This window comes from Larimichthys crocea, chromosome XI (assembly GCF_000972845.2).
Source record: "Larimichthys crocea isolate SSNF chromosome XI, L_crocea_2.0, whole genome shotgun sequence".
Lineage (NCBI taxonomy): Eukaryota > Metazoa > Chordata > Actinopteri > Sciaenidae > Larimichthys > Larimichthys crocea.
In genome coordinates, this window is record NC_040021.1 from 11,988,327 (window position 1) to 12,013,660 (window position 25,334).

The 25,334-nt window shown below is 41.2% G+C and overlaps 3 protein-coding genes and 3 non-coding genes across 10 annotated transcripts in view; 5 read left to right on the plus strand and 1 right to left on the minus strand.

Moving 5' to 3' along the window:
- The first annotated feature begins 150 nt into the window (after nucleotides 1-150).
- LOC104925657 (SH3 domain-binding glutamic acid-rich-like protein 3) lies at nucleotides 151-1,920 on the plus strand. The gene is made up of 3 exons (XM_010739331.3): nucleotides 151-343; nucleotides 589-756; nucleotides 1,618-1,920. Exons 1-3 carry the CDS (start codon nucleotides 299-301, stop codon nucleotides 1,678-1,680), a joined length of 276 nt encoding a protein of 91 aa, XP_010737633.2. The 5' UTR covers nucleotides 151-298; the 3' UTR covers nucleotides 1,681-1,920.
- Nucleotides 1,921-2,818: 898 nt separating this feature from the next.
- Nucleotides 2,819-6,426, plus strand: rps12 (ribosomal protein S12). The gene is made up of 6 exons (XM_010739332.3): nucleotides 2,819-2,909; nucleotides 3,036-3,084; nucleotides 4,460-4,576; nucleotides 4,781-4,883; nucleotides 5,186-5,287; nucleotides 6,339-6,426. The coding sequence occupies exons 2-6, from the start codon at nucleotides 3,071-3,073 to the stop codon at nucleotides 6,399-6,401; spliced, it is 399 nt and encodes a 132-aa protein (XP_010737634.1). The 5' UTR covers nucleotides 2,819-2,909; nucleotides 3,036-3,070; the 3' UTR covers nucleotides 6,402-6,426.
- On the plus strand, nucleotides 4,289-4,363 carry LOC113746951 (small nucleolar RNA SNORD101). The gene has a single exon (XR_003463259.1). It is a non-coding gene; the product is annotated as a small nucleolar RNA SNORD101 (small nucleolar RNA).
- LOC113746955 (small nucleolar RNA SNORD100) lies at nucleotides 4,623-4,707 on the plus strand. Its single transcript, XR_003463263.1, has one exon. It is a non-coding gene; the product is annotated as a small nucleolar RNA SNORD100 (small nucleolar RNA).
- On the plus strand, nucleotides 4,984-5,066 carry LOC113746954 (small nucleolar RNA SNORD100). Its single transcript, XR_003463262.1, has one exon. It is a non-coding gene; the product is annotated as a small nucleolar RNA SNORD100 (small nucleolar RNA).
- Nucleotides 6,427-6,703: 277 nt separating the features above from the next.
- Nucleotides 6,704-25,334, minus strand: part of eya4 (EYA transcriptional coactivator and phosphatase 4) — a 42,720-nt gene continuing 24,089 nt past the window's right edge. For 2 of the 5 annotated variants that reach the window (XM_010739333.3, XM_010739337.2), the window contains 17 exons: nucleotides 24,878-24,999; nucleotides 21,821-21,904; nucleotides 21,140-21,217; nucleotides 20,406-20,472; nucleotides 20,143-20,285; nucleotides 19,460-19,603; nucleotides 19,205-19,287; nucleotides 17,883-18,057; nucleotides 16,588-16,724; nucleotides 16,214-16,297; nucleotides 13,416-13,505; nucleotides 12,758-12,816; nucleotides 12,278-12,438; nucleotides 11,580-11,694; nucleotides 11,348-11,469; nucleotides 8,983-9,083; nucleotides 6,704-7,705 (listed from right to left, as the gene is read on the minus strand). In XM_010739333.3, coding sequence (XP_010737635.2) covers nucleotides 7,625-7,705; nucleotides 8,983-9,083; nucleotides 11,348-11,469; nucleotides 11,580-11,694; nucleotides 12,278-12,438; nucleotides 12,758-12,816; nucleotides 13,416-13,505; nucleotides 16,214-16,297; nucleotides 16,588-16,724; nucleotides 17,883-18,057; nucleotides 19,205-19,287; nucleotides 19,460-19,603; nucleotides 20,143-20,285; nucleotides 20,406-20,472; nucleotides 21,140-21,217; nucleotides 21,821-21,904; nucleotides 24,878-24,999 — 1,846 coding nt within the window. In that variant the 3' untranslated portion in view covers nucleotides 6,704-7,624. Of the gene's footprint in view, nucleotides 7,706-8,982; nucleotides 9,084-9,163; nucleotides 9,265-11,347; nucleotides 11,470-11,579; nucleotides 11,695-12,277; nucleotides 12,439-12,757; nucleotides 12,817-13,415; nucleotides 13,506-16,213; nucleotides 16,298-16,587; nucleotides 16,725-17,882; nucleotides 18,058-19,204; nucleotides 19,288-19,459; nucleotides 19,604-20,142; nucleotides 20,286-20,405; nucleotides 20,473-21,139; nucleotides 21,218-21,820; nucleotides 21,905-24,877; nucleotides 25,000-25,334 lie in introns of all 5 variants that reach the window. The other 3 variants (XR_003463201.1, XM_010739334.3, XM_010739336.3) reach the window with 3 other exon arrangements.

Consider the following 25,334-nt stretch of genomic DNA (forward strand, 5'->3'; position numbering starts at 1 on the left):
AAATGTATTTACGTTCCACTACTGCAGGTAGCACTGTCAGTCAGTGCTTTCACAACTGATGCAGACAGGCTACAACTGGAACCACTCTCAGTAGAAGTGGGTGTGACCATGCAGGCAGCTAGGCCATGCCCAAACCTGCTCACCTTGTCTGTTCCAGCAGACAGGCACTGCATACCTGCACTTAGCTGATACTGGATCATTCCGTCTTTCAACTTCTCCCTGCACCTTTCCCAGTCTCTCGCTCTCTAAACCTCTGGACGTGTGTCTAGATCCAGGTTTTATTCTTAAAACAGCAGATATGCCACTCAAGGTGTTTATTTCCAGTGTGAGCTGTTCCATAGAGGTACAGTATGCAGTTTCTTTTAAATGTATAGTCATATTGTTAATGCACAGATTGACTTTGTGACATTTAACAACATATAAGGCATGTACTCTGTGTGTTGTGTACAACATTTGATTTCTGTAGGCAAACTGTGGCTTCTCATTGTAGACGAAGTTTGTTACAAAGCAGAACTCTGTAGGTCACGGGGCTACACATGAAGTTATTGTTTTTGCAAAATGCAACTGATAAATCATTGTTTACTCCAGCTGAAGAAACGTCAGGAAAGAATCTTCTCTATCCTACAATCCAAGAAGATTCCTTTTGAATGTGTGGACGTTACTCAAGACCCTGCAGACAGGGATTTAATGAGGAAGATGGCAGGCGACCCGACTGCTCTGCCCCCTCAAATATGCAATGGGGATGTCTACTGTGGGGTAAGTCTCCCACGATAACCTGTAAACGTATAGTGTTCTTTAACACCTTATCGATAACAATAGTTGTTATGACTGAATGTAAATCATTTACATGCTTACTGAATTTGTCATAGGGAAGAAAAACCATTGGTAGTCTAGGGCGTAGAGCAAGAATTAAGTCAATATTTACAGCTCATTAAACCACCCACAGGTTTGCACAGTCACATACAGGCGTCAGCAATGCATGCTTAAATGTGGTGCACAGCACAGGTACGCTGGCACACACCATAATCATTTTCCCGACACACATAACAATACCAGATTGCTCCAGGAGGGTTTTGACAGTCATTTCAGCATTCCATTCAGTTTTTGCGGTGACAGAAATGTTGTCCTCACTAAAGGAGAACCCCTTTGAGCCTAAAAGACCTCTGAAGAGCTATAAATTATCAAAGTGTTACATCCTATGCACTCAAACATTATCATTTTTAGCCACACTAGAGCCATAGATGGTAACTGTGGGAGATTTCTTTTAAAATACATTAAATATGTTGGACAATAGTTGCTGAAAATATGTGAAAAGACATTGAGCGATATATTACTGAAATGTAGAGTTAGAGGTTAAAACTGTTTGAGTATACCCCTACACCCCTAGCAGAGATAGAGATTAATTCATTCATCATCTATCTAAAAAAAAATGTTGAAAACTCTGTATACTTTCTAACCTGCTGAGTCAGCAATTGGCTAAGTTTGTACTGATTTAATGTAAGATGTAAGATTTAAAATGAAATTTTGTTTTGTTTGTTTGTTTCTCTCTCTCTTTTCCTTTTCTTTCTTTCTTTCTTTCTTTCTTTCTTTCTTTCTTTCTTTCTTTCTTTCTTTCAGGATTATACTGCATTCGACAATGCAATTGAGATGGAAGAATTAGAGGTCTTTCTCAAACTCTAAAAGGAAAGCAACAGACCAGTCATGTGAAAACTCATCCACAGCAACATGTCCATGAACACGTTTTCTGTTTTATTCTTTTGATTTGGTCGTCATAGACGTTTTATTCATAGTCGATGAAGAACTTAAAGAAGTGCTAATTTGGATTAGTGCAGGTGCTTTTCTAACCTTCTCTTTCAGACATATCAGAGTTGTTGGAATTGCTCATTGGAACAGTCTGTAAAAGTGAAATAAATTTTTTTTTAAAAATCATTTGAATTCTGCCTCTTGCACTCATGAGTTTTGTCATTTCTTAGCTACCATATATATATATATATATATATATTATATATATATATAATATAATATATTATTATATATATATATATTATATTTCCGTATTTACTTATATGACTAGTTCATAATGGTACTTTCATTTCCTTCACAGCAAGAAGGTTCCTGGTTTGAACCCCAGCTGGGGCCTTTCTGTGTGGACTTTGTACGTTCTCCCTGTGGGGTGTAAATAGATAGATAGATAGATAGATAGATAGATAGATAGATAGATAGATAGATAGATAGATAGATAGATAGATTACTTTATTAATCTCTGAAGGAAAATTAGGTCGTCATAGCAGCAGTCCGATATATTTGAATACGGTAAAAATACAATAGAATAAAATACTGAGGTAGAAAAAAAATACACAGAATGGGACAAGAACACTTAAAAAAACACAAGATAAACCGGTAGATAAGTGCAGTGGCAAGATGATGGTAATAGTACTGATGATATGATGGTAATGTTATTGTTAATAACAGTATATAATAATAAAAACAGGATAACAGCAATAATAATGATAATATATCTATAGAGATACACATAGAAATGTGTCGTATATGCACCCTGCCTTTCGCCCAAAGTCACCTGGGGACAGGCTCCAGCCCCACCGTGACCCTGATGAAGATAAGAAATTACAGATAATGGATGGATGAGCACTTTAAGTTTCCATGTATGCATATTTTATTATTGTCTATATTTGACACATTTACAGGAATTAGCAGCACATCTCCAGGTGAAAAAATTTAATAAAAATAATAAAAATCAGTATTCATAATAAACTCTGACAAACTGCAGCAGGCAGCACGTGAGACGCCACTAGTGGTGGCGCGGCGCGCGTGGATGGGGCCTGCTGGTATTAAAGCAATGTCGCGCGCTCATGACGTCCTCTTTACCCGCTGCCCGAGAGGAGAGTCCGGTGCGTTTCCAACATTTTACCGGCTCAATCCACCGGATTAATCAAACATCGTGACACATAAACTCACCACAGCCGGCTGTTTGTGACGGATAATAACTCCTCTCTCGTATCTGTGCTTTATTGCAGAACTTTGAGTCCCAACATCCATCTTTAAACCAACAATGGCCGAGGAAGGGTGAGTGTAGCTGCTGTCTGTTAGCCGACTGACCAAACGGCGCTGACGGGAGCGGACCGCTCCATGTGTCTGCGTGTCTGTGTGCGTGAAAAGTTATAATGTAACGGTGTGATTTATTAGCTACTCTCGGGGCCGGTTGTTTACAACTAGCGGCGCGATGATTAGGTTATTTTAGGTGAGCTAACTTAGGCTAACAGGCTAACAGAGATACCTGATATCAGAGTGTGGTCGAGCCTCTGCGAGCTCAGGTCTCCTCAAGCTGAGCAGAGTCTTAAAAACAAACATTAAATGTGTCATTTTATAAAGTCAGTGTGTAGCTCAAAGTAGTGCATTTCATTAGTTAGATGACTTTATTAATCAAAATAAGGTCGTCATAGCAACAGTCCAGTGTATTTGAGTACAGTAAAATACTGAGGTATTAAAAAAATAAAAGCGCAAGATAAACAGGTAGATGAGTGCAGTGGCAAGATGATGATAATGTTAATTACCGTATATAATAGTAATAATGAGCACACAGATTTATTGAAACTGTATCAGACCACATGTTAATTAACTTAACACGTTGCATGTGTTGTACAGAGAATAGCAGCACGAAACGTGTGTGTGTGTGCACAAACTCAATCCTCTTTAGCATCCGTAACGTGGTTAACAAAGTTGGATTTAAACACTAAAATGTTCAGCAACGTTTCCACTGTCAAGTGGAGAGATCTTTTTCTTGTTTGTACCTCATGTGTGAGGTAGTTTAAAGAGTCTCTGCGCCTTCAGGGTTGAAATCGCTGTCGCTTATGTGTCTCCTAAAGTTGCAGTGCATTAGTTATTGGCATAACGAGGTTAGCCACCTTAATTAAAACTACAAATTTCTACATGACGTTTAAGTTTTGAGCTGCGTTTAGTAATGCAGAATGGACGTTTGACAGCGAAGTGTCTCAGGATACAGAGTGACAAAACTACCTCCTCTGGATTTATCAGAACAGATGTCTCTTCTAAATTTCTCATTAAACTATGTCTTTAAATGATTTTATGATGGTGCATGTCAACATCCTGTTTTGAATGGGATGTTACCAACAACCAAACAATGCAAAACATACAGATGCCTTGTTTTGAATGTCCGCCCCTACAAGATGTCCAAAACCATAAATTAAACTTTATAATAAAACTTTTCATCCCACAAATGTGCTGTTCCTCTTCAAGTGAGCTCACCGGTGCTTGAATGATGACTTTATTCTTTTGTCGGATACCCCTTCACTCTACAATGAGTGAGAGCCTCCTTCTGACATGCCCGAAGCTCTACTGGAGCCCCACTTGTCTGTCAACCCTTCATTGATCACACTGTAAGCTTTGTCTCTTGTTTTTCTTTGCCCGTTTCTTCTCATAGCGCTGCTGCTGGAGGTGTCATGGATGTCAACACCGCTCTCCCTGAAGTGCTCAAGACCGCACTCATCCACGATGGCCTGGCCCGTGGTATCCGTGAGGCTGCCAAGGCCCTGGACAAGTATGTTTAAATTTACTTACTCCGTTGATGTTTTGTTCTTAGTGGGTGTATCGCTGATGATAATTTGGCTCCCTCTACTGAGATTTTATGCGGAAGACTGCCACTGTTACCCAATTTCTGTCTGAGATACGCCGTCAAGCGTTAACATGTATAAATGGTGTGTATATAACCCTCACTGCAAGTTAATGACGTGTTCCTTCGCAGGCGTCAGGCCCATCTTTGCGCCCTTGCAGCCAACTGTGACGAACCCATGTACGTCAAGTTGGTGGAGGCCCTCTGCGCTGAGCATCAGATCAACCTGATCAAGGTAATGAGCCCCAAGACCAGACATCAAGGGGGAATGCCTTATTGCCAAACTCCCATGTGTGTATTGACAGATGAGTTAAAGGTAGCATGTTATGTACTGCTGTATCACTGATGATAGTTTGGCTCCCTCTACTGAATAATATGAGGAGACTGCCATCGTTACCCAATTTCTGTCTGAGATACAAGCCAGTACCCAAAAACTGAAGTCGTTTCTGATGGCTTTAGTTCATCATTAATTGTCAGTGTTGTTTACGTTGTTTGAAATCAGTTGCTGACATTCACTCCGTGTAACTTGTGTTCCAGGTTGACGACAACAAGAAGCTCGGCGAGTGGGTTGGTCTGTGCAAGATTGACCGTGAAGGCAAACCCCGCAAGGTGGTGGGCTGCAGCTGTGTTGTAGTCAAGGTAAAAACCTTTAGAAACCATGAGCGAAAGAAAGTAGATCTGCCAATCAAGTGCAGGTGCTGTGCTTTGTGCCACGCAGCTGTTGTTGATAACTTTTGGCTAAATGACAGCCAGGGTACGAGCCCCGTCGTCCATCTGTGGTGTCTGGGGTCCCTAAGAATGGCTACATATAGTAACGCATGACATCAAGCAACATTTGTTGATGGGTCATTACTCATTTTTGTAGTTTTAGTAGATATCAATGGGTCTAGCTGAGTTTTGGTAATGTAAAAGACAACAAATATTTCCACTTGATTTTAATGGGACTGTTAAATAAGATGGTGTTATTGGCTGGGATGAGAGCAGCATGTTTCCTGTAGCTTCAATCGGTGTTCATACAGTCAGTGTTGCTCACCAGCTTGCTGTCATTTAGAGCAGAGCCTGACCGAATGTGTATATTTAAGATTTGCATTTACACAATCTGATAATCCCATTCTGGTTAAATATTTGTCTAATGTCTTCTGTACTGGATAAACTATTTTATAGTTACATTACACTCATCGGTGCTCTGTGTTGGCCAAACGGTTCATGAATTACTGCTTAAAGGGTTCCCTGTGAAGTTTTTGATCTAGTAGCCATGGAGCTTTTTTGTTAATTTTTATTTTTACACGCGAGTGGCACAGTACAAATTCCTGCCAATGAGTCTCTATTCCCCTGATGAGCAGGTGGCAACACTGAGATATCCTGCCATGCAGCAACAGCAGGGAAGAAAACTGTAAAACTTGGATTTTTAAATTGAATCAGCTTTTCTTTTTTTTTGGTTAGACCTTATGGATACACTTAGAATGTAAACATAATTTTTGAAGGACACAGGGCCCCTTTTTTAAAAAAAAAAAAACAAACTACCCTCTAAATTGCCAAACATTTGTACTGACATGGGCGGTTACTTTTTGGCTGACACTGACGGATAGATGATGAGCTTAATTGGCCAGTAATATCTGCTTGGCTGTAATTTAAAGCCCAGTTCTGTCCAACCTGCTCTTAAACTAAACATTTTTTATTCTGTCTACAGGATTATGGCAAGGAGTCTCAAGCAAAGGATGTGATTGAGGAATACTTCAAAGGCAAGAAATGAGGTGTCAATAAATCGTGGAAATGAAGCTGTTGTCTGAAGCGTCTCTTTTACTCCCTTGGCATATTTATCTCACCACTGGCAATTGATTGGAGACTATAAAATCGTGTTCTGCTTAGATATGAAACTAAACTATAAACTTCAGCTTTTTGGCAAAACCTAAAATTCCTAGATTTATAAAGATCATGAAAGTGATGCTTGGTATGAGCTGAGTGGTGGTACAAGACACTAATGGATAAATCTGTGCTTTACTGTTGTCTAACAGGAAAAGTGGACTATTTTGAATAATTGCAGCACTGTATTTATTTTTGGTTATCTGAAGTTTGATCAGCTTCAAAATTTAATTAGGGAAGACAAGATGCATAGGTCATTTGGATAGGTTTTCTCCTTTATATCTACATACATAGACATTTCTGAATAAAGAAAAGACATTCAAACACATTAAGGCACAACACATCATGACGCACATCCTCAATTCCACCCACCCACCCAAAAAAATTACAAAAATCCAGAAGGGGAGGAGAAAAAAAAAACAGACCCCCAAATTTCCTTTCCTTGACAAAAACATCCACCACTGCCCTTTTTAAGTTTATTGTAAATAATTTACACAAGTTTCTGCCACAGACTGCATTGTTGTGTTGTGATTATACCACCAGGAAGAAAACACTTTAAAAAAAGCAGCCGTTTATCCCCGCACACATAATGCTGCCTGTACAGAGAAGCCCTCGTTGTTTGAAGATAGTTCGTCCCAGGTGACCCACAGCAGGCTTTATACTAGCCTGGGTGCTCCAGAACAAACCAAACATCAAGGAGTTGCCCAAAGAAACATCCTCCCAGGCCAAGGGAGGTCATTTTTTTATTTTTTTTAGCCTTTACAGGCTTTCAGTCTGCTACAGCTCTAAGGGACGGTAGACAGGGTTTTCACAGCGGTCCGTTCCTAGCATTGAGGCCTCGGTAGGGCTGAGCTGGGTAGCTGGGGGTCATCTTTTAACCCTCCACTGTTCTTTTTCTTTACCTCCTCTTTCACCTCTCCTTTTACTTAAGACCGTTCAGAGTTTGTAAATCCAGACGTTCAAAAAAAACAAGACAAAAAAATAAAATCACGAAAAACAGTTGCAGTGTATTGTTTGTTCTTAAATAGTTATACAAAAGAAGGGGGGAGGGGGGGTTCTGCCTGGCTGACCATGTCCATGGTAACATTGCATGAGTCCATATTGCTATAATAGTTACAGGTACTCAAACTCCAGTGCTTGGTGTAGTGCCAGCAGGTCAGAGTGACTGGATATCCTCCAGAAAGGCATGTTGTGCTGTGGAGTGAACACACACACGTCATTAAAACCGGCAGTGCCGTTCCATAGCTGCATACCACCACCTAAAGTCATGCAAGCTACACTACAGTAGCTTGTAGCTGCTTGCTTTTGCAAAAAAGCACTGCAAACAAAACCCATGCAATCCTAAAAGGCTTTTAAAGGAAGAGCTCAGCGTTTTGGGATATGCGTTTATCTGCTTCTGCGCTGAGAGTTGATATTCGACGAGAAGATCGATATCGCGCTCATATTCGAACCTTCAATAAGGCTACAGCTATTAGCCGTTAGCTTAGCTTTATATAAAGATAAAATAAACTAGCCTGGCACTATCCCAAAGGTATAATAATCCACCTCTGAAGGTCACAAACTAGCACATGGTGTCGTCTTTAATCTATACCACAGTGTAAAAACTGTTAGCGAGCTAAGCTAAGCTTGTTTTCACCATGAAATAACCAACTTGCCCCATAAAAAGTCTAATTATTGTCACATTAGGGCTTTGAATTAAACAAGTTATGTTAAATTAGTGAGCTTTAAAGACACTGGTGTGCTCTCGGCTAGTTGTTTCCCCTCTGTCTTTATGCTAAGCTAAGCTAACTGGCTCCATGTTTAATGATGACGGATAAAAGAGTGGTATCAATCTTCTCATTGAACGCTTGGCTTAAAAAAAACAAAAGCAAATATGCACATTTCCCATAATGACAAAGTATTCCTTTAACAATCCCAGCACCCAGCATTAAGAATGAAGCCCAAAGCTGGAGAAGAGATGGGATTTGTATTCACACTTATAAGGAAAGTATATCACTACTCGACATGTCTTTTGTTGTTTGTTTCTCTTACATTAAGACTCCACACACCACTGGATAAAACCCGGCATTATTGCTCTAAACAAATGAGATTGTTCAAAGCTTAATCACCGTGTACATTTGGGCAGCCAATCAGTTTCAATGTCAAATATGACTAAAGTTTGGAAGTAAAGTTCATTTTAATAATTCAGCTGCAAGGTGGCTCACAAAATTTTGGTATATTTGACTTTTAAAAAGTAGGTGCAAAATGTACATTAGCCAAGCATCAATCTCAAATCTTCACTCCGACATATGCAATCAAGAGTCTCCTGTTTCACCATGAAAAAAAAAAAAAAAAATAGCAACAGCAAGTAGAACAGAAAAAAGTGAACGACCAACACAAAACTTCTACAGCAAAGAAAGGCAGGCTTCGTCCAATCAGAGCTCACACTGTGAGGAGGAGGCGGGGTCACTGTGAGGTTGCGGGTCCATTACCTTTTTGGCCGCCTGCTCCTCTTCCACACCGTCCCCAATTACAACATACACTACTTTCCTGCCAAACCTTTGCATTATGCGTTCAAAGCAACTCTCTTTTCCTGCAAAAAAACAAATAAACAAGGGGAGGAAGGAGGGTCACATGGTCAGAGGGGTCAGAGTTCAGAAGTCGTTTGTTTACCTGGCTGGCTGCATGCTCTTCATCCTTCCCATCGCCAATCACAACATATGTAATGTTAGTGCCAAAGCGGGAGACTATACGCTCAAAACAGCTCTCTTTGCCTGGAGACAAACAAATGGCTTTCACAGATTTTTCACTTGTTGTTTAGATGGAAATAAAACAGAGCTGCGTGTGCATCAAGGGTTGAAGCGAAGGAGTGGAGACTTTCACACACAAACACAACACCATTATTACCCAAAAACAGATCGCTCACACTGATTAATCCCGACGCCCACATGGTGCATCCTGAGAGGCGCTTCCATCCAGATGAACATAACAAATCTGGTTGCCACGACAACTCAAAGAGCAAACTTGTGTTTGTGAGTGATGTCAGAAGTCACATCCCCATGTTAACCTTCTTTGGCCTTTCTCCCCGTACAAACATACACAACACTAATTGCGCTCCACATCCAAAGCAATGTGTCCAGGAGTCTATGGGATGTGGCGTCTGACCTGAAACACGTAAAAACCTCAGGCGGTTGTCGTGGTTACCACATTGCTACGTCCACTTAAATCAAGGCGCCGTGGGGATGAACGGGCCCACACACACTTGGCCCTGAATGTTTTGGCTCTCTAAGCTCTCCACGATCTGACTTGTTTTGTTTCCTTTGTATAAACTGATGAAGGGTTGAATATGATTTAGTGTTGGCCACAGTTGCGGTACATTGGCTTTAACCGGCTGAGGTTCAGGCTAATGGAGTCCGTTCGGTAACGCGGGCGTCCGGCCTGGAAGATCCCACGAGTGTCAGAGTTGTTCAAGAACAGCTCGGGATCATGTGAGGTGAGGATGGACCTAATGTTTAGAGTTTGTGTACTAATTAAACATGGCAGTGTATAACCCCACAGGTGTCTTCAATTATTCTGATTGAGTAGACTTTGGGTGGAGCTATGCCGGAATCGCGTGAGGTCGCCAGACTTGATGAACCAATAAGAATAAAGACAGCTTAACAGTTTCCACCTTAACACCTGCAACGAGACTAATTAGAGGGTCAGAGAGATGTCAATCGAGCACAGTCTGTTTATGGTCACACAGTGTTTAGAAGACGTCCAATCAGACTAAATAAGTGAAAACACCTGTGTGGGAGGACCATGGGTGCGTAGGGCCTTTCTTAATCTGTAGTCTACGTCCTAGATGTAGCACAGTCATGGAAAAAAGCTGTCTTTTAACACAGCTGTTATTTTTCTTCAGCCCATAGTTGATCATGAAATGATCATGGCCGTCTTTCTAGGATTCAAAACAAAGTTGATGCACTGCAAGTTGGTGTGATCTTGAGTCTTTAATCAGAAATGTAGTGCCTTTAGGTTGAAATCTCAATATAATGCACACACATTTAAATTTTAAAATACAAAAAAAATATGAATGTGACTTCATTATATTCACATATTGCTCCTGTAGCCTTTCAGAGTCTCTTTGTTACTCCCACCATGTAAGGAGCACTACTGCAGGCCCTTCACTCCAACAGCTGTCAGACTCTTTAACACCAGCATGACTTCATGTAGCACTGGTAAATTACTCAATTACTTTGTCCTCTATTAATTATATTTACTGTTACTGTCTTATCAATGCCAAATATTACAAGTAAAATCTGTCACATTTAAGTATGTTTAGACTGAGGCTGTATACTTGTAAATAAATACTGGAAAAGCTGTATAAAATGACACTGTGGATACCACATTACCCTGAATAAAAACAGTTAATACTAACAGGTACTGTATTTTATCTATACACAAGAGAGAGCACTGGTTAAAGGAGAAGGATATAATATGATGTCAGCTGTGTAGTAATTTTATTTATTAATCTGATTTAGAAACTACACTGAGTATTAAATTATTACTACTACCTAACAGCTTCTTGCTCAAGGTCAAAGTGTCTGTGTGCACATGCGAGTGTAATCGAAGTGTGATCTGCTTTTCCTTCAACAGAGATTTAATGTGAATGTAAATTTGGTGTTGCGTCCCTCTCAAACACACATATGCACACGCCCACACAGTATAAAATGAAACTGTACTCTAACTCTAGACATTTCCAAACAACTGTTGGAACCTGAACTCAACTAACAGCAGTTTAATCTTACGTAAACGTTAACGTACTATTTATAAGCTTATTTTATGAAATGTGTGCATGCACACGTGTTTGTGTCTTACCTATTTTTGTTGCACTGTAGATGTTCTCAATGGGGAAAACTGATCCCAGACTATATAAGAGAACTTTAGCCAGCGCTGGTATGAGCTGCGTCGTGGTCACCAACACATTTACACAGTTACTCCTGCGGGACACAGACAGAGAGTCCGAGTTATTAATGTTCTGAATAGTTCACATGCTCTGTATCCAGGCTTGATTCATCGACGGAGAGATTAAATATATGAAAAGTGGAACCTGGAGCTGATGATGGACAGGGACTTGAGTGCGTGGGTGAGCCAGGAGTCAGTCAGAGCTTCCACCTCTGCTCTGAGCTGCAGCCACGCGTCTCTTTTAGCAGGACCCAGCAGACCTAAAACACAGCATGACTTTATGAAACCTTCAACATCAGATTACACTGTGAAAACTGACGCAATGACATCGACAGAACCTGTAACTTCTGTCCATACTACACAGAAAACATGAAACAAGCTCATTCCTGTGGCACATGCATCTTCTCAGACAGAATTTTAATCCAATTCAGATTCAACTGAACAAAAAACTCCCGCTCTCTATCACCCCCTTTAAAGGACCAGTGTGTAAGATTTAGTTGCTGATTGTAACCCCCTTGCCTCGCCTTCTCCTATCTAGCAGGTGAAATTAAGGTTGCCACGAAACATACACAAAACCTGAAAGACCCTATCTTAGAGCCAGTGTTTAGTTTGTCAGTTCTGGGCTACTGTAGAAACATGGTGGTTCAACATGATGGAATCCGGGGAAGAGTTATAAAAGTCTCATACTAAGATTACATAAAATTCTTAGTTTCAGGTGATTACACACTAATGAAAACGTAGTTAAGCATATTATATTCCATACTCTGTAAATAGAGCCCCCTGAATCTTACACACTGGACCTTTAACTGTCCCTGGTGTCAAACTCCCGTCAGATTGGCTTACCCCCCACATTGTTTTTGTATGTGCTATACAACTCTTTGACTCGTCGGTAGCGGAAGGCCAGTTTCCTCATCCAGTCGACCCCGCCGCGGACACCCGTAGCCAGGCACAGGTTGGCGCTGGTTGCAGCTGCATGGAAGCCATCAGTTGCAAAACTGTAAGTACTGTCAATAATAATGATATGTTTTATTTGAAAAATCTGCTCTGGTAGAACAAAAAGGATCAAATGGTTATTTCTATTAATCAGTACTATAAACATTATGGCCAATATGTCATTTGCAAGAATGCAATTCATTACTAACTTTTTCAAAATGCAAAGGAAAAATATGCACATTTTAATGTTTCTGATTGAAAATTGAATACTTTTGAAGAGCCAAACAACAGAAAACAAATATAGCAATTTGTTAATTAGTAACCTATGAAACACAAACAATAACTACTTTGTTACATTGTACTTAAAAACGTGAATAGTTAAATCCTCACCTTAAGTCCTGGCCATTGTCGTCTGATGACACGTCATCAATATGTACCTGATCACACTCCTGCACACACACACAAATAAGATAAGACACATGGATAAGTATCTTTAAAAAAAACAGAAAGTGTCCAAGTGTCCTTGAGCCAGACACTGACCCACTAACTGCTCCTGATGAGCAGTCGGTACCTCGCATGACAGCCTCTGCCATCAGTGTGTGAATGGGCAAATGTTGGCATGTGTTGTAAAATGCTTTGAGTCGTCTATAGACTAGAAAAGTGCTATATAAATGCAGCCAATATACTGTAAACTGTATATCTTTTTTCATCATTATACTACTACTACTGTTACTAGTACCACTGATGATAATAATAATATTAATAATACTATATACTGTGTTGAGAGTTGAGAGAAAGAATAAACATATTCTACTCATCTATTTAAAGAATAAACAATAAGAACAAAAACATGTACTAAAATTAGAATAGAACTTACAGTAAGTGGTTGTGTTTCATCACTTCACACCACTAGAGGGCAGTAAAGTATTTGACTTCGACAAACTTTAAGCGCTCATTGTTGAGCTTTGTGCAAAATCTGAATGACGTGCAATATAGAATTTTTTTTTTTTTTTTAACATGCCCTTTAAATTGTGTGCACGTGTCTCACCTCCAGGTCATTGAAGAATAAGTGCGTGTCAGCCAAGTTGAAGATCATCTCCTCCATCCTCAGACCCAACGTTACCGCCATAGGAGGGTCCTGACGGAAGAAAAAGATCATGACGTCATCATTATGACAAATTACTGCCTCAATCTGAGAGATATTATTCCCTCCTGTCCCAAAAAAGCATTTCAAGTTTTATATACACCAAATTCACACCCCGGGCCTCCCACTCCCCACTTGTAGAGTTGGTACGCTCCACTCATCACAGCAGATGCTGACAGACAGGTTGCACTTGTTCTGTCCCATCAACATTCCTCATGCTTGGTGGGTGTTTGGAGGGGGGGATATCTTCATGTGTGTATTGCAGCGAGTAGCTACCGTCAAAGGGAGACGCTGTGTGGTGGTGTGTATGTGGTATGTGAATGGTTTGCATGCGTGTGTGTGTGTGTGTGTATGTGTGAGTGTTTGGGAGATCGCAGCCTGCCCTGCCAGCCAGGGGCTCAGCTGCAAAAACCATCATCTGTGATAGGTCAGCAAGGGACGACAGCTTGCCCCGCGATTCGCTGACACCGTCAGACGACCAGAATAGAAAGAAACTAACAGGAAGGAGAGTGAAAGTGAGGGACACAGAAAGGGAAAGAGAGAGAGAGAGATGGACAGCATTCCTGAGTACCCCATAAAGCTGAAAGATGTAAATGTGTGGAGCTCCACAGAACTTAATAGCTGTTAATAGTGATAGCAGAAAATTTTGTCTGCATTTCTTTCTGCTTCCCTGTCAATCACAGAGACAAGAGGAACTCGAGTTTATCAGGTAATGATTATGTTGGCTGCCAGCCAAAGCAGAACTACAGACATCAGTGTGTGTGTCGAAACATTCGCAGCTGAAATGTGTAAATTCCCTTTTGAGCAGCTCAGTTTGGCTGCGCTTCTGGCTCCAGAAAGGCTGAGGTGGCTTTTCATTTTTCTTTTGCCAGATAAGTTCAACCACTCACAGAGAACTGAAAATATTACTTCGGCCTGGCAAGAGTAAGCCTGAAACAATTCCACTCTCTCCACCTCTGCTGTTATCATTTGATGAGCACTGAAAGTTATCCTGTACAAACAAATCAAGAGCGTGACATCTGTGTGTGAAAAAAAAGATATGTATATTCATCAGAAAGTGAAATATCACCTGGAGCAGATATATCCTCTAAGCCCGCATTAGAAGGGTACTTGGGCCTTGTGGTTGCTATGTCAACAGCGTAAACACTATTTTGGGCGAGGTGTGAACAGACACAGCTGCCACTATATTTCTTGAGGTCAGCGGCAGCAAATGAGGTGAAAAAAAAATGCCCTTACAATTATTTAAAGTCGTGCGTCTGCCAGGTCAGTTCAATCGACTGATACATTTTTCTGTGCTCTATCACAAAACAAGACATTTTATCAGAGGGTACATGAAATCTAATTTAAGCCGCAGACAACATCTTATTGACTATCTGATTGAACGTCAGGAGAAATGCAGAACTTTCTCTACTCGAGCCAAGACTTAAATTGTGATATTATTCTTTGCTTCAGTGAGTATCTCCTATAAAACGCAGCAAAACAAGATGAATTAACTACAAGGCTGCATGTGTTCTCCACCCTCACTCACACACACACGCACAGTTTACAGCTATTTACAACTCACCAGGGTCTTGCTTATACCCATGAAATCCCAATTGCCAAACATTTAATTCCACGACTGCAGAGCAACTAGAAAGTACACCAGTGCCCACAAACCCTATCTGTAAAACGCCTTGGCTCCTATGGCTGGCACTGAATGGTGTGTTTGTGGTGTGTGTGTGTGTGTGTGCACGCGCGCTATGCCAGCTTTTGTTTGACTGCCAAACAAGAATATCAGAATAGACTCTGCAGGTTGCAGAGTGGGATGCAAAACCCGTGCAGGCAGTTCTGGTGGTGGCTACCCCGGTGCCCACAGGAAACGACATCACCCAATAAAAATCTGTAGCCTTGGCCACATATGATGATCTCAGATCAGAGCCAAGAACTATTAAAATAAAGGGAACTATAAACAGTGTAGATGTTCTGTGAGAAGGGGAGACCACCAAATAAGTGGAATAAACATCAGCCCAAGTAAAGAAATAACATATATAACATGTTGAATTATGATTATTAATGGGTTTTAAATGTATTCTTTATACGTCATACAGTTGAAGACTCTTTCATGTTTTTATGTATGTGGTCATCATCATAAATTGACCATAACATTCCTGAAGTATTTGATGTAATGTTTATACTGAGGGAAATAAAGCTTATTTGAATGGTAAGCTCATTGTGAGTGTTATAATATTTAATATTTCATTTTCATAAAAGGTTGCATGAAAGTCAAATTCAGAGATTAGACAAATCCAAAGTCGGGCTGTGGGTTTCAGGTGAGGCAGTTGATTAATGTGCTTTCATGATAAAGGTAGTCCAAAAATTCTTTTCTATTCTATCACTACTATCACCATCATCAGTTTTCTTTACTGTCTTCTTATCTTGACTGTCTATTTGTGAAATAATAACTTTTTAGGAGAATTATTGAATTATTTTTTTCTATGCACCAAAAACAGCTTCCACAGGGCATGGCAGCCTCTGAGGGAAAACCCAAGGCCAAAGAACTCACTGCAGGAATACTTTAACACTGACACATTGATGCTTCATTTATAAAAAAAAAAACACTGTTTGGCTGTTTTTGGTCATTTTTGTGTGAATATTCACCGCTCCTTCATTTAATTAAAATCAGCCCTGAGTCGTCTCAGCAGAGACAGGGTGACGGATCTTACCTTGCCATATTTCTGTGCATACGAGCCCGTGAGCAGAGAATGGAAGACAATGATTGTCTCGTCCAGATCCCACACAAACACCCTCTGGAGGGGGAAAAAAGCAAACAAAAACAAAGCAAGACAATGAGAGATGCTCTTTTACAAATGCTACATCCATCTTTATTTCTTAGCCCATATGTGCATTCAGGCTCAACTGGACAGTGACATGGGTGGCCGCTCTCTATCAGCCTCTCCTCTGCTGTATTTTGAGACTTCAGTACAGAGCACAGAGGATGAAGATCAAAGGGAATACCACATATCCATTGAGATTTGAACGGAATATTAACTTAGTACTGTAAGAACTCTGTCAGTGGGTGTTTTTTTGGTCCCCTTACCTCCAGGTCACTATCAGGGGGAGGGGAAGGGTTGTTCTTGCGGCCCCTGCCCCGGGACTTGGACCCCCCACTCCGGCAGGCTCGGTCATCCAGCTCTTTGATGGGCGTGGAGGGGCTCTGCACTGTATCAAAGTCCCCTGAGAGTGTATGCAAACACAGACAAGGCTAAAGATTTTAAACATTTTAAAACGTAGAAATGATCAAATGTCTGCCTTTAAACTGCACAAGCGATCACAAACTATATTTGCTAACTATATAACCGCAGGAAAAGCAATAACTCAGACTTTGTACAGTAATAGGCCATCTTGTCGGGTTTAATAATTCAAAGATAATTGGCACGACAGATCAACTTGAGACTACCTGAAAGAAAGCTAAACAAAAGTCCCATTGATATCCTGACTGATTCATGATAACATGCAATGTAAAGATTTAACAGAGGAGGGGAAAAGATGGACCTGCGCAATAAATTAGAAAAGTAAAGTAATCTGATGCTTCTCGCAAAGATACAAAATTCTTCAGGGGCACACACACTCTTGTACGCACACACACACACACACACAGACCCTCCTAATGCCATATGCTCCCACTGCTGTGTGGTAACTAGAACCAGACTCTAAGCTTCGGCTCTCATATTGTTATGTCTCAATCAGGGAGAGAGAGAGCGAGAGAGGGGCTGGATAAAGACACAAAGAGAGCGACACACACACACACACACACACACACACAGAGAAAAAAAAACAGATACCAACTGTAACTCCAAGAGAAAAAGAAGAAATAGTGAGAAAAGCAGTGAGAGGGAAAGTGCCAGTGACAGGAAGAATGATAAGCTCCTTTAATCAGGCCCCCTGAACTACAGCCAAGACAAACCAAAGAAAAAAATGAATACTGAGCCATATTTCTGAACATACGGGTGCACAAGAGCCTTTTTTTTTTTTTTTTTACTATTTTGCCTTTTCCTTCTTTCTCCGACTTGTCTACAAAAGTGCAATATTTAACACAACTCTACTCTAATAAAGTCTCTGGGGCTAATGTAAACAAATGCCGATTCTCCAATTAGCGAGCGCGATGCCAGGTAACCATGGCTACAGTCAGAAGTTAACTTCCTGTGCTTCAACATGGCTGAAAGAGAGTTTTGAACTCAGTTACCCAACATGTGGTATTTCTCTGCTGGAAAACAAGATTATGGAGCCAATATCGAGGAATCTGAATCTCACAATCTGAGTTTGCATATTCACGATGTTCGAACTGTGGTGGTGGTGGTGGTTTAGTGTGTGTTTTCCTTTTTTAATACGAACCTGGGTGTAGTTCAGCAGCCTGACCGGTCATGGCAGGGGCGGGATCTTGCAGCTGGTAGGCTGCCGTGGAGCCTGTGCCATCCACGCTGTTGGAGGTCATGTAAGTCCCGTAAGTGGAGGCGGAATAATACTGGGCATACTGGTTTTGGCCAAACGTCGTATATGAGGGATAATCCTGCATAAACGGATAAAGAATAACATGGATTATGAGTGCATAGAGTCAAGACAAAAAGAAGAAAAAAAAACAGGAAAATTGAGATGTTTCACTTTTCTTTAAAGGTTCAAAGTGACTTTTGAAGACATTTTACAAGTGTTCCCTTTTTTTTTCTCTAATCTTTTATTCCCTCGATCCCGTATTTTATATCTCCAAAACAATTAAAGCCTTGTGTTGCTGCTTTTTACTGACGCAGTGGAGATGGGCGCTTTTATGAGTCAGCTCTCTAAACCTGTCACTACATCCATCTCTACGAGTCCTTATAAAGTGGAGCACCACTACATAGACGTACACACACACACACACATACAGTTGGCGTGTAGTCCGCAATGTGTCTATGCAAGCAAGCATGTACATTCACACACACATACATACATACAGACTTGCTTTCTATCAGCTTCTCTCCCTTTACCCTCTATTGCTTGCTTTCTCTCTTTCTGTTAAACTCATATACACACACACACACACACACACACACACACACACACACACACACACACTATATTCCCCTTAATCCACCCACACAAGCCAAACCTTGACTTTCTTCCTGTAAACAGTCACATCTATCATAGTGGGACATTAAAATCCCCCTTTAAGCATTTTACTCAATAGCATAATTTGTCATATGGACATAGAGAAATATTCAGAACAAAACACTCTTTCACAAAGACTAATTGTCTGTTTCTCTCCTAAGTTTGTCCCTGTTGCAAGGTCACAGTGTAATTAGATTTTATTTCTTGAACGGGGAAAGTTGCGTGGGAGCATGACTGTAAAACCGCTTCTGGTCTCAAACACTATCGCAACTGCACCGTACACAATCCACATCTTTAGTTTGAGCCGGCTTAATGAGGCAAATGACATTTACTTGACCACTCAGAGCAAACATAGAGCACGGTTGATCTGCTCTGGCAAGAACCCCCTTAGGAAAAGGTCTTTTTTTTTATTGGCCTGAGAAATGTAAGCCAACTTTCAGCTGGACTGTACCAGCGATCCAGGTTTAAACTGAAGGACAAGCCTGCACACACACACACACACACACACACACACACACACACACACACACACACACACACACACACACACACACAGTACATAGACACTGAGGTACCTGCTGTGTGGCAGTGTAGTTGGCGGGGTTGGACACTGAGTTGTTGGTGGCGTAGAGGCCTGAGGAAGGAGTGAAACTGGAACCTTGGGACACAAAGAATTAAGAGGAATTAGACCACAGAGAACAAAACTGGAGACAGGAACATTTTACGTGCGTGCGGTGTCACGGCACACTGGGAGGTAAGATCATTTTTCTGTCACCATTTTCAGCAAGGATATAAAATACGGAGGATATCTGCCTTTGTTTCGAACTGACCTGGCATCTGATAGGGGGAGTATGCAGTCTGTCCGGGCTGAGGGGTGGTGAAGCCGGGGCTGTAGCTGAGGCCTGTCTGCAGAGGAGACTGACTCTGAGCCAGGCCGCTCTCTGTTTTAATGCCTGGCAGCATCACACCGAGGTCTGTGACAAGAAAATAAGCCACAGGATTTTATATGATGTTTGCCTAAGTTTGCATCAGCAAACTGTGCTGGAACACGAGGAGAATTTCCTTGAGAGTACCGTCATCAACGTTTAAATCATGGTGTAATTCTGGCTTTACTTGCATTGCGTTCCATTTATGTCACTCTCTGGTTTGGCTTTAAAAGAGCTCACTATGTCATGCTTCTAAGGGTGGAAATATTTAATTTCTGACACTAGTATTTTTTGACAGTTTTTCAATGTCAGCTTTCAGCGAGTTTTAACTGAAAACAACATCTTTTAGGTCTTCTGAGCATAGGTTTTGTTTGCTCTCTAATTATATAGCTAATCACAACAGCCAATTAAATTTTAATTTGTACACTTCTTCTCTTTCTCCTATAAACACCTTAGCTTGAATTCTGTGGTTTTGTACATTTATAATCACACAGAAAACACCCAACAATGTCCTCTTCTCTTAAAGTTTCCCACTGATGTATTTGAAATGTTTTTATTTATCAGTAAATCAGTGTGTTCATTGTTACCATAGGTGGACAGTCCGTACGGCTGTCCTGTCTGGGAGTAAGCAGTGTAGACGGTTGACTGCTGCATGCTGCTGAACTGGGGTTGACCGGCGTATGTCGGCATGGGAGGTGCTGCCGGTGTAGAGAGAATGTGAGGGTAGGGCCTGGGAGAGGAGAGCAATGACAGGCGAGGTAGATACAAGACAGATTAGCATTCAAATTAAACTATGTTTAAACTACAGCAGATAAGGATTCTTAGAAAGCAGCTTCTGCTCCTGACTTACTTCGATGGGTAGAGGGGAGGGGAGTACTGGTGGGCTGAACGTGGGCTGTACCCGCTGCTGGTGATCACTAAAACAGCACAATAATCGAGAATAACAGGGCAACAACAGGTTATGAATGGTGTCAACTCAAATCTTCTGTTTCCTTTCACATTTAACAAAACCACTCCTGAACAGCACAACTCAAGGCCTCTGGCTTGTTTGAGTTGTTCCAGTAAACATAATTTGAAGCATTTTGAATGGAGACCAGCCAAGTTCTCCCCCCCTTTTGGAGAGCACTGTAGTCCACGAAACCCTTAAAGCGGGCCTCATAGTAAAACACAATGTCTGTTTGTGGTCATTGAGATGTCAGAGCTCAATACTGACAAACACCCCGCTGCTTCTAAACCCTCACTGTGTGTTGCTTAATGTTTTGTGTATCCGTGTGTGTGTATTCTACAGCACGGGGTCGTGTGTGAATCTAAGAAAAAAAATAAAAGACAAGTGTAAAAATGTCTCTCCCTCTCTCTCTCACCCCTCTACCAGCCTTTGATGACGCAATCCAAGGACAGGCAGTGCTTCATGGGATTAAAGCTTTCAGCAGGCCTACCACTGAGCTCAGATGGATGATGACGCTTGTGTGTGTGCGTGTGTGTGTGCGTGTGTCTATCTGAAAACGAACTTGTTTTTTTTTTTTCACTAGATGAGAAAATTGTACACAAGTGCATTTTTTTTATAAGCAGATGTGCGAGTGTTACCTGAGCCTGCGTATGTGTCCAATACTGTGTCGCCTGTCGTAGTGACTGTATCGCTGTTGTTCATAGGCTCTGTTTTCACTTAAGGAAGACGGAAAAAGATCGGTGTTAGGGGAGGCCAGTAAGGAAGTACCATCACACACACACACACACACACACACAAAGAAAACCTTACTAAGAAAAGAGCAGGAAACTACCATGCAGTTCCAGTATGGGAGCAAATGCTGTGTGCAGGGTTCCCACTATAAGCTTTTAAGTGACTTTCTATAACCAAGTCCAAACACCATGATCTAAAGCTTTCAGTCCTCTTTGTTTTTTTTGTTTTTTATGTCATTTTTGGGTTAATGAGTACTTAAAAATATATATATCATATCATACAAAATCCCTTTCCTTAATTCCCCACCAAATTCATCAAATTCCCCATATATTTGTTGACTGGTGGGAACCCTGCAGATATATAACAACTCCACACACGCTGTGGTAAATTCACAATGGGATCCAAAGAGCAGAGAACACTGCACAGCAAATGAAAATCACTGCAATTCGGGCACAAAAAAATAAAAAATAAAAATTCAGATCTAGGATCAGCCCAAACTATAGAAACCCATTCTTTTATTTTTTTTGCAGTTAAGGTAATACTGTATGACTTCTTGGCCTTGGATTCACACACATGCACCTCTGTACCATAGTCCTTGGAGCCCGGAGCAGGGGGCGGGCTGCTGCAGCCCAACAGCCAATCAGCCGTGTTTAGAACTGTCATGTTTTCACCTAAAAGGGTGCAAGGTGGGAAGGTGGTGAGGATACGACGCACTGAGAACCAGATGCCAGTCTCAGGCATATGGGACATGGTGTTGATCATTATAAAAAGTATACATCTGTGTTGTATTTTAAAAGAAATAGTTTGACATTTTGGGAAATAGGCTTATTGGTTATATGAGAAGTCAACTATCATGCCTGTACAGCAAATATGAGGCTGGAGCCAGGAGATGTTTGGCTTGGCTATCTTAGCTTAGCATCAAAACTGGAGGGAGGAGGAAACAGCTCGAATAAAATATTTGGCCATTTTGGAAAAGACGATAAATTTGATTATTATTGGATGAGATCAATACTACTTTCATGTTACATCAGCTTAGCACGCTATCTTAACTCTCAGCCTGGCTCCGTCCAAAACACTTGTATGGATTAACGCAAACAAGTTAATTAGTGAGCTTCAAAAAGCCAGGCTAGCTGTTCCCACTGTTTCCAGTCTTTATGCTAAGCTAAGCTAACCGTCTCTCGGCAGTGCTTTACACTTTAACCTGCAATAACAAACTTTATGAGCACTTGGAGGCAGATGAAAACACAAACACATCATTGATATATCATCAGCATATCATTACCAAAGTTGAAATGGCAGACTTTTTGTTGCCTTACACATTCGCATTCAGTGGACACGAGCAACATTATATGTCACTTTTCTGTTCGCCCGATCACCGTTAGTCCAATATACACTCCCCTTTTTGCTCCGTTTTGTCCTCCACCAACTCCTTAGGGAAATATTAGTAGTCACCAACTTTGTCCGTCTGCCATTTGGAGCAAGGGCAGGTAGCGTACTGTGGGATTTTAGAGCTTTTTCCCTGAAATCAGCTGCATGCTGAGGCTGGAAACTATGCTGATGAGAGTGATTCAAAATAGGAAAGTTCTGGGCCATAAAACCAAAACAATGAGCTGAAAGAAGCTCTGCTTAGGAGAACTGCAGAGGCGGGTGATAATTATTTGTGGTTCACTACAGGCGACATCTTTCACACAAGTAGTAATGTGATCCACTGCAAATATATAAAATAATCATTATAGCAAACATATCTAACTTTCAACACAGTAAAAAAGCGGATTTCCCATATTTAAAAGAGAAGCACACCTTAACATCCCTTCATGATGTTTTTCCTTTTCTTGTTTCTCTCTTTACACGATTAAAACTCATCATCAGTGACCATCTGAGAACTCCATTTCATTCAGAACAACTTCATTAATCCCCTCGGGGAGCAATACAACCCATCGGACGAGCCCTAATGAAGACAAATGAGTTGCTATGGAGATGGCCCGCAGGCTCCAGTTCTGGCTGATGTCAGGTGAGGGGAATGTTGGGTATGTAGTTTGTTTTGGCTGTAAGCGTGTAGTCCCGGCTCTGTCTGCTAAAACCATTAACTGTGAGCTCATCAAAAATGATTTAATGTGCTCTAATATGGTCCGAATTCACTGTTAAGTCCACTCGGAGCACAGCTATTTCTGTGACTCTGTGTGTGTGTGTGTGTGTGTGTTGACACATCAAGTTGACTGAAATGCAGCATCTCACTTTTTCCATTACATTACTATTAAAAGTGGTTTCCATAGCCTGTTAAATCAGCAATAGATCAAAGGATCGCCCTCAACAAAAACACTTACATCCAGTGCTATTACATCAAACTGCTCTCTCAAAAAATTATTGCAGAAGACAGACAATGAGAGGGCAGGAGATCAAGGGTGAAAGAAGGAGAAAAAAAAAAAGAAGAGGAGAGGGAAAGAGAAACACAGGCGGACAGAGGGAAAGAAAGGGGAAGAAAAAGAAAGAGAAGAGAGGGCTCACTGGTGTTGACATCTTAGAGAGTGGTGATGCTTTAATGCTCTTGTAGAGGAAATAGTTTCCAGTGGGATTGTGGGCTTGCACACACACACATATACACTCACACACACACACACACACACGCTTACACACACTTTGCCAAGCGGTTAGCGGAGGAGAGTAGAAGTGCTTCACCGTGTGTTTACACACATTCTCCAGTGGTTTACTCAAGACCTCATGCCAGCGTGGAGTGTGTGTGCCTGCGTGCGTTTGCGCGTCTCCTTCCGTCTCTATAAATTCCTCAAGAAGTACTTATCTCTGCATGTTGAAAATCTTCCCCCGACTGATGATTTTGCAATAGATTTCATTACGTTATATTACACTCATCACTCGCTCTTTACCAAAAAGCGATTTACAATATGCGTATTCAATCTCTGTTGGAGTCAAAACTGTAATCTTTCCCAAACAAACAATGAGCAGCATGTGCAGTCGAGGTGCTTCGACTTTATGTGTTTTCATATTTAGTTAGGGTTAGTGATGAGACAGCAATAAGTGCTAAGACGACGTGTCAAGGTGGTGTCGAGTCAGCTGTCCTGACTTCAAAGAGAGCACTCACTCTTTTACTGGTGGCTGAAATAAGTTTGGAAATGTGCTTATCATTTTTCCTTTCTTGCAGAGAGTTAGATGAGAAGATTGATACTGCTCATGTCTGTAGAGTAAATATGAAGATACAGTCAGCAGTTAGTTTGCTTAACAAAACAATGGAAACAATGGAAACAATGGCAAAAAACTATTTTGGCTCTGCCCAAAGGTAACAAAATCCAACTACCAGCACCTTTTAAAGCTCACTTATTAACTAACCGAGCTAGTTAAGCTAGATAATCACCTACAGGCTGGAGCTTCATGTTTATTATGCAGACATGAAAGTGGTACTGACCTTCTCATCTAACAATAACCCAATCTAGTGCAATTTCCAAAACCATTCAAGTGGGATGCCCGCAGTTTTTTTTAAGTAGTCTTTCTAGAAATGCCGCCCAAAAAACATGATAAACAAATGAAGGTTAAAAAACTATATATTCTGAACACTAAAGCTAAACCTTTCAACCATAAACACAACTGCTCATTCATTTACTGCTGCACCAAAACACGTTCGGCCTTCTCACCTCCCGTTCCATTGGTGGTGATGGAGGGGCTGCCAAGGTTGTTCTTGTCCAGCTTGGAGCCTGTTGAATCTCCACCTCCCACACGGTTATGAGGACTGGCTAGGTCCTGCATTTCCATAGACCTACAGGAGGGACGGAGACGGGAGACGGAGGGCGGAGGAAATAAGATGAACTGCGATTTCTGAATGAATAACAGATCAACTGCAATATGCGCTCACAGCTGGGAATCTCCCACCTCTATTTATTACATTAAGATCTCACTGAACACTTTCAATGACAGACTGTATATCCACACAGGAACCTCACACTCTCTCTCACACACACACACACACACACACACACACACACACACATATACAGTCATAAACTGCTTCTTCGTCCAGTTAGCTTACATGAGCATGTGTTCAGAGGCGTTAGACATTGTCTGCGGGCCTGCTGGCTCTTTTATAGAGTGTAT

What these genes read in the sequence shown, in the direction of transcription:
- LOC104925657 (XM_010739331.3), top strand. Translation starts at nt 299, where the DNA reads ATGCCACTCAAGGTGTTTATTTCCAGTGTGAGCTGTTCCATAGAG. An exon ending in GTGTGAGCTGTTCCATAGAG is followed by an intron (nt 344 to 588) that starts GTACAGTATGCA and finishes TGTTTACTCCAG; the next exon opens with CTGAAGAAACGTCAGGAAAG. An exon ending in ATGGGGATGTCTACTGTGGG is followed by an intron (nt 757 to 1,617) that starts GTAAGTCTCCCA and finishes TCTTTCTTTCAG; the next exon opens with GATTATACTGCATTCGACAA.
- rps12 (XM_010739332.3), top strand. An exon ending in ATCAGATCAACCTGATCAAG is followed by an intron (nt 4,884 to 5,185) that starts GTAATGAGCCCC and finishes CTTGTGTTCCAG; the next exon opens with GTTGACGACAACAAGAAGCT. An exon ending in GCAGCTGTGTTGTAGTCAAG is followed by an intron (nt 5,288 to 6,338) that starts GTAAAAACCTTT and finishes TTCTGTCTACAG; the next exon opens with GATTATGGCAAGGAGTCTCA.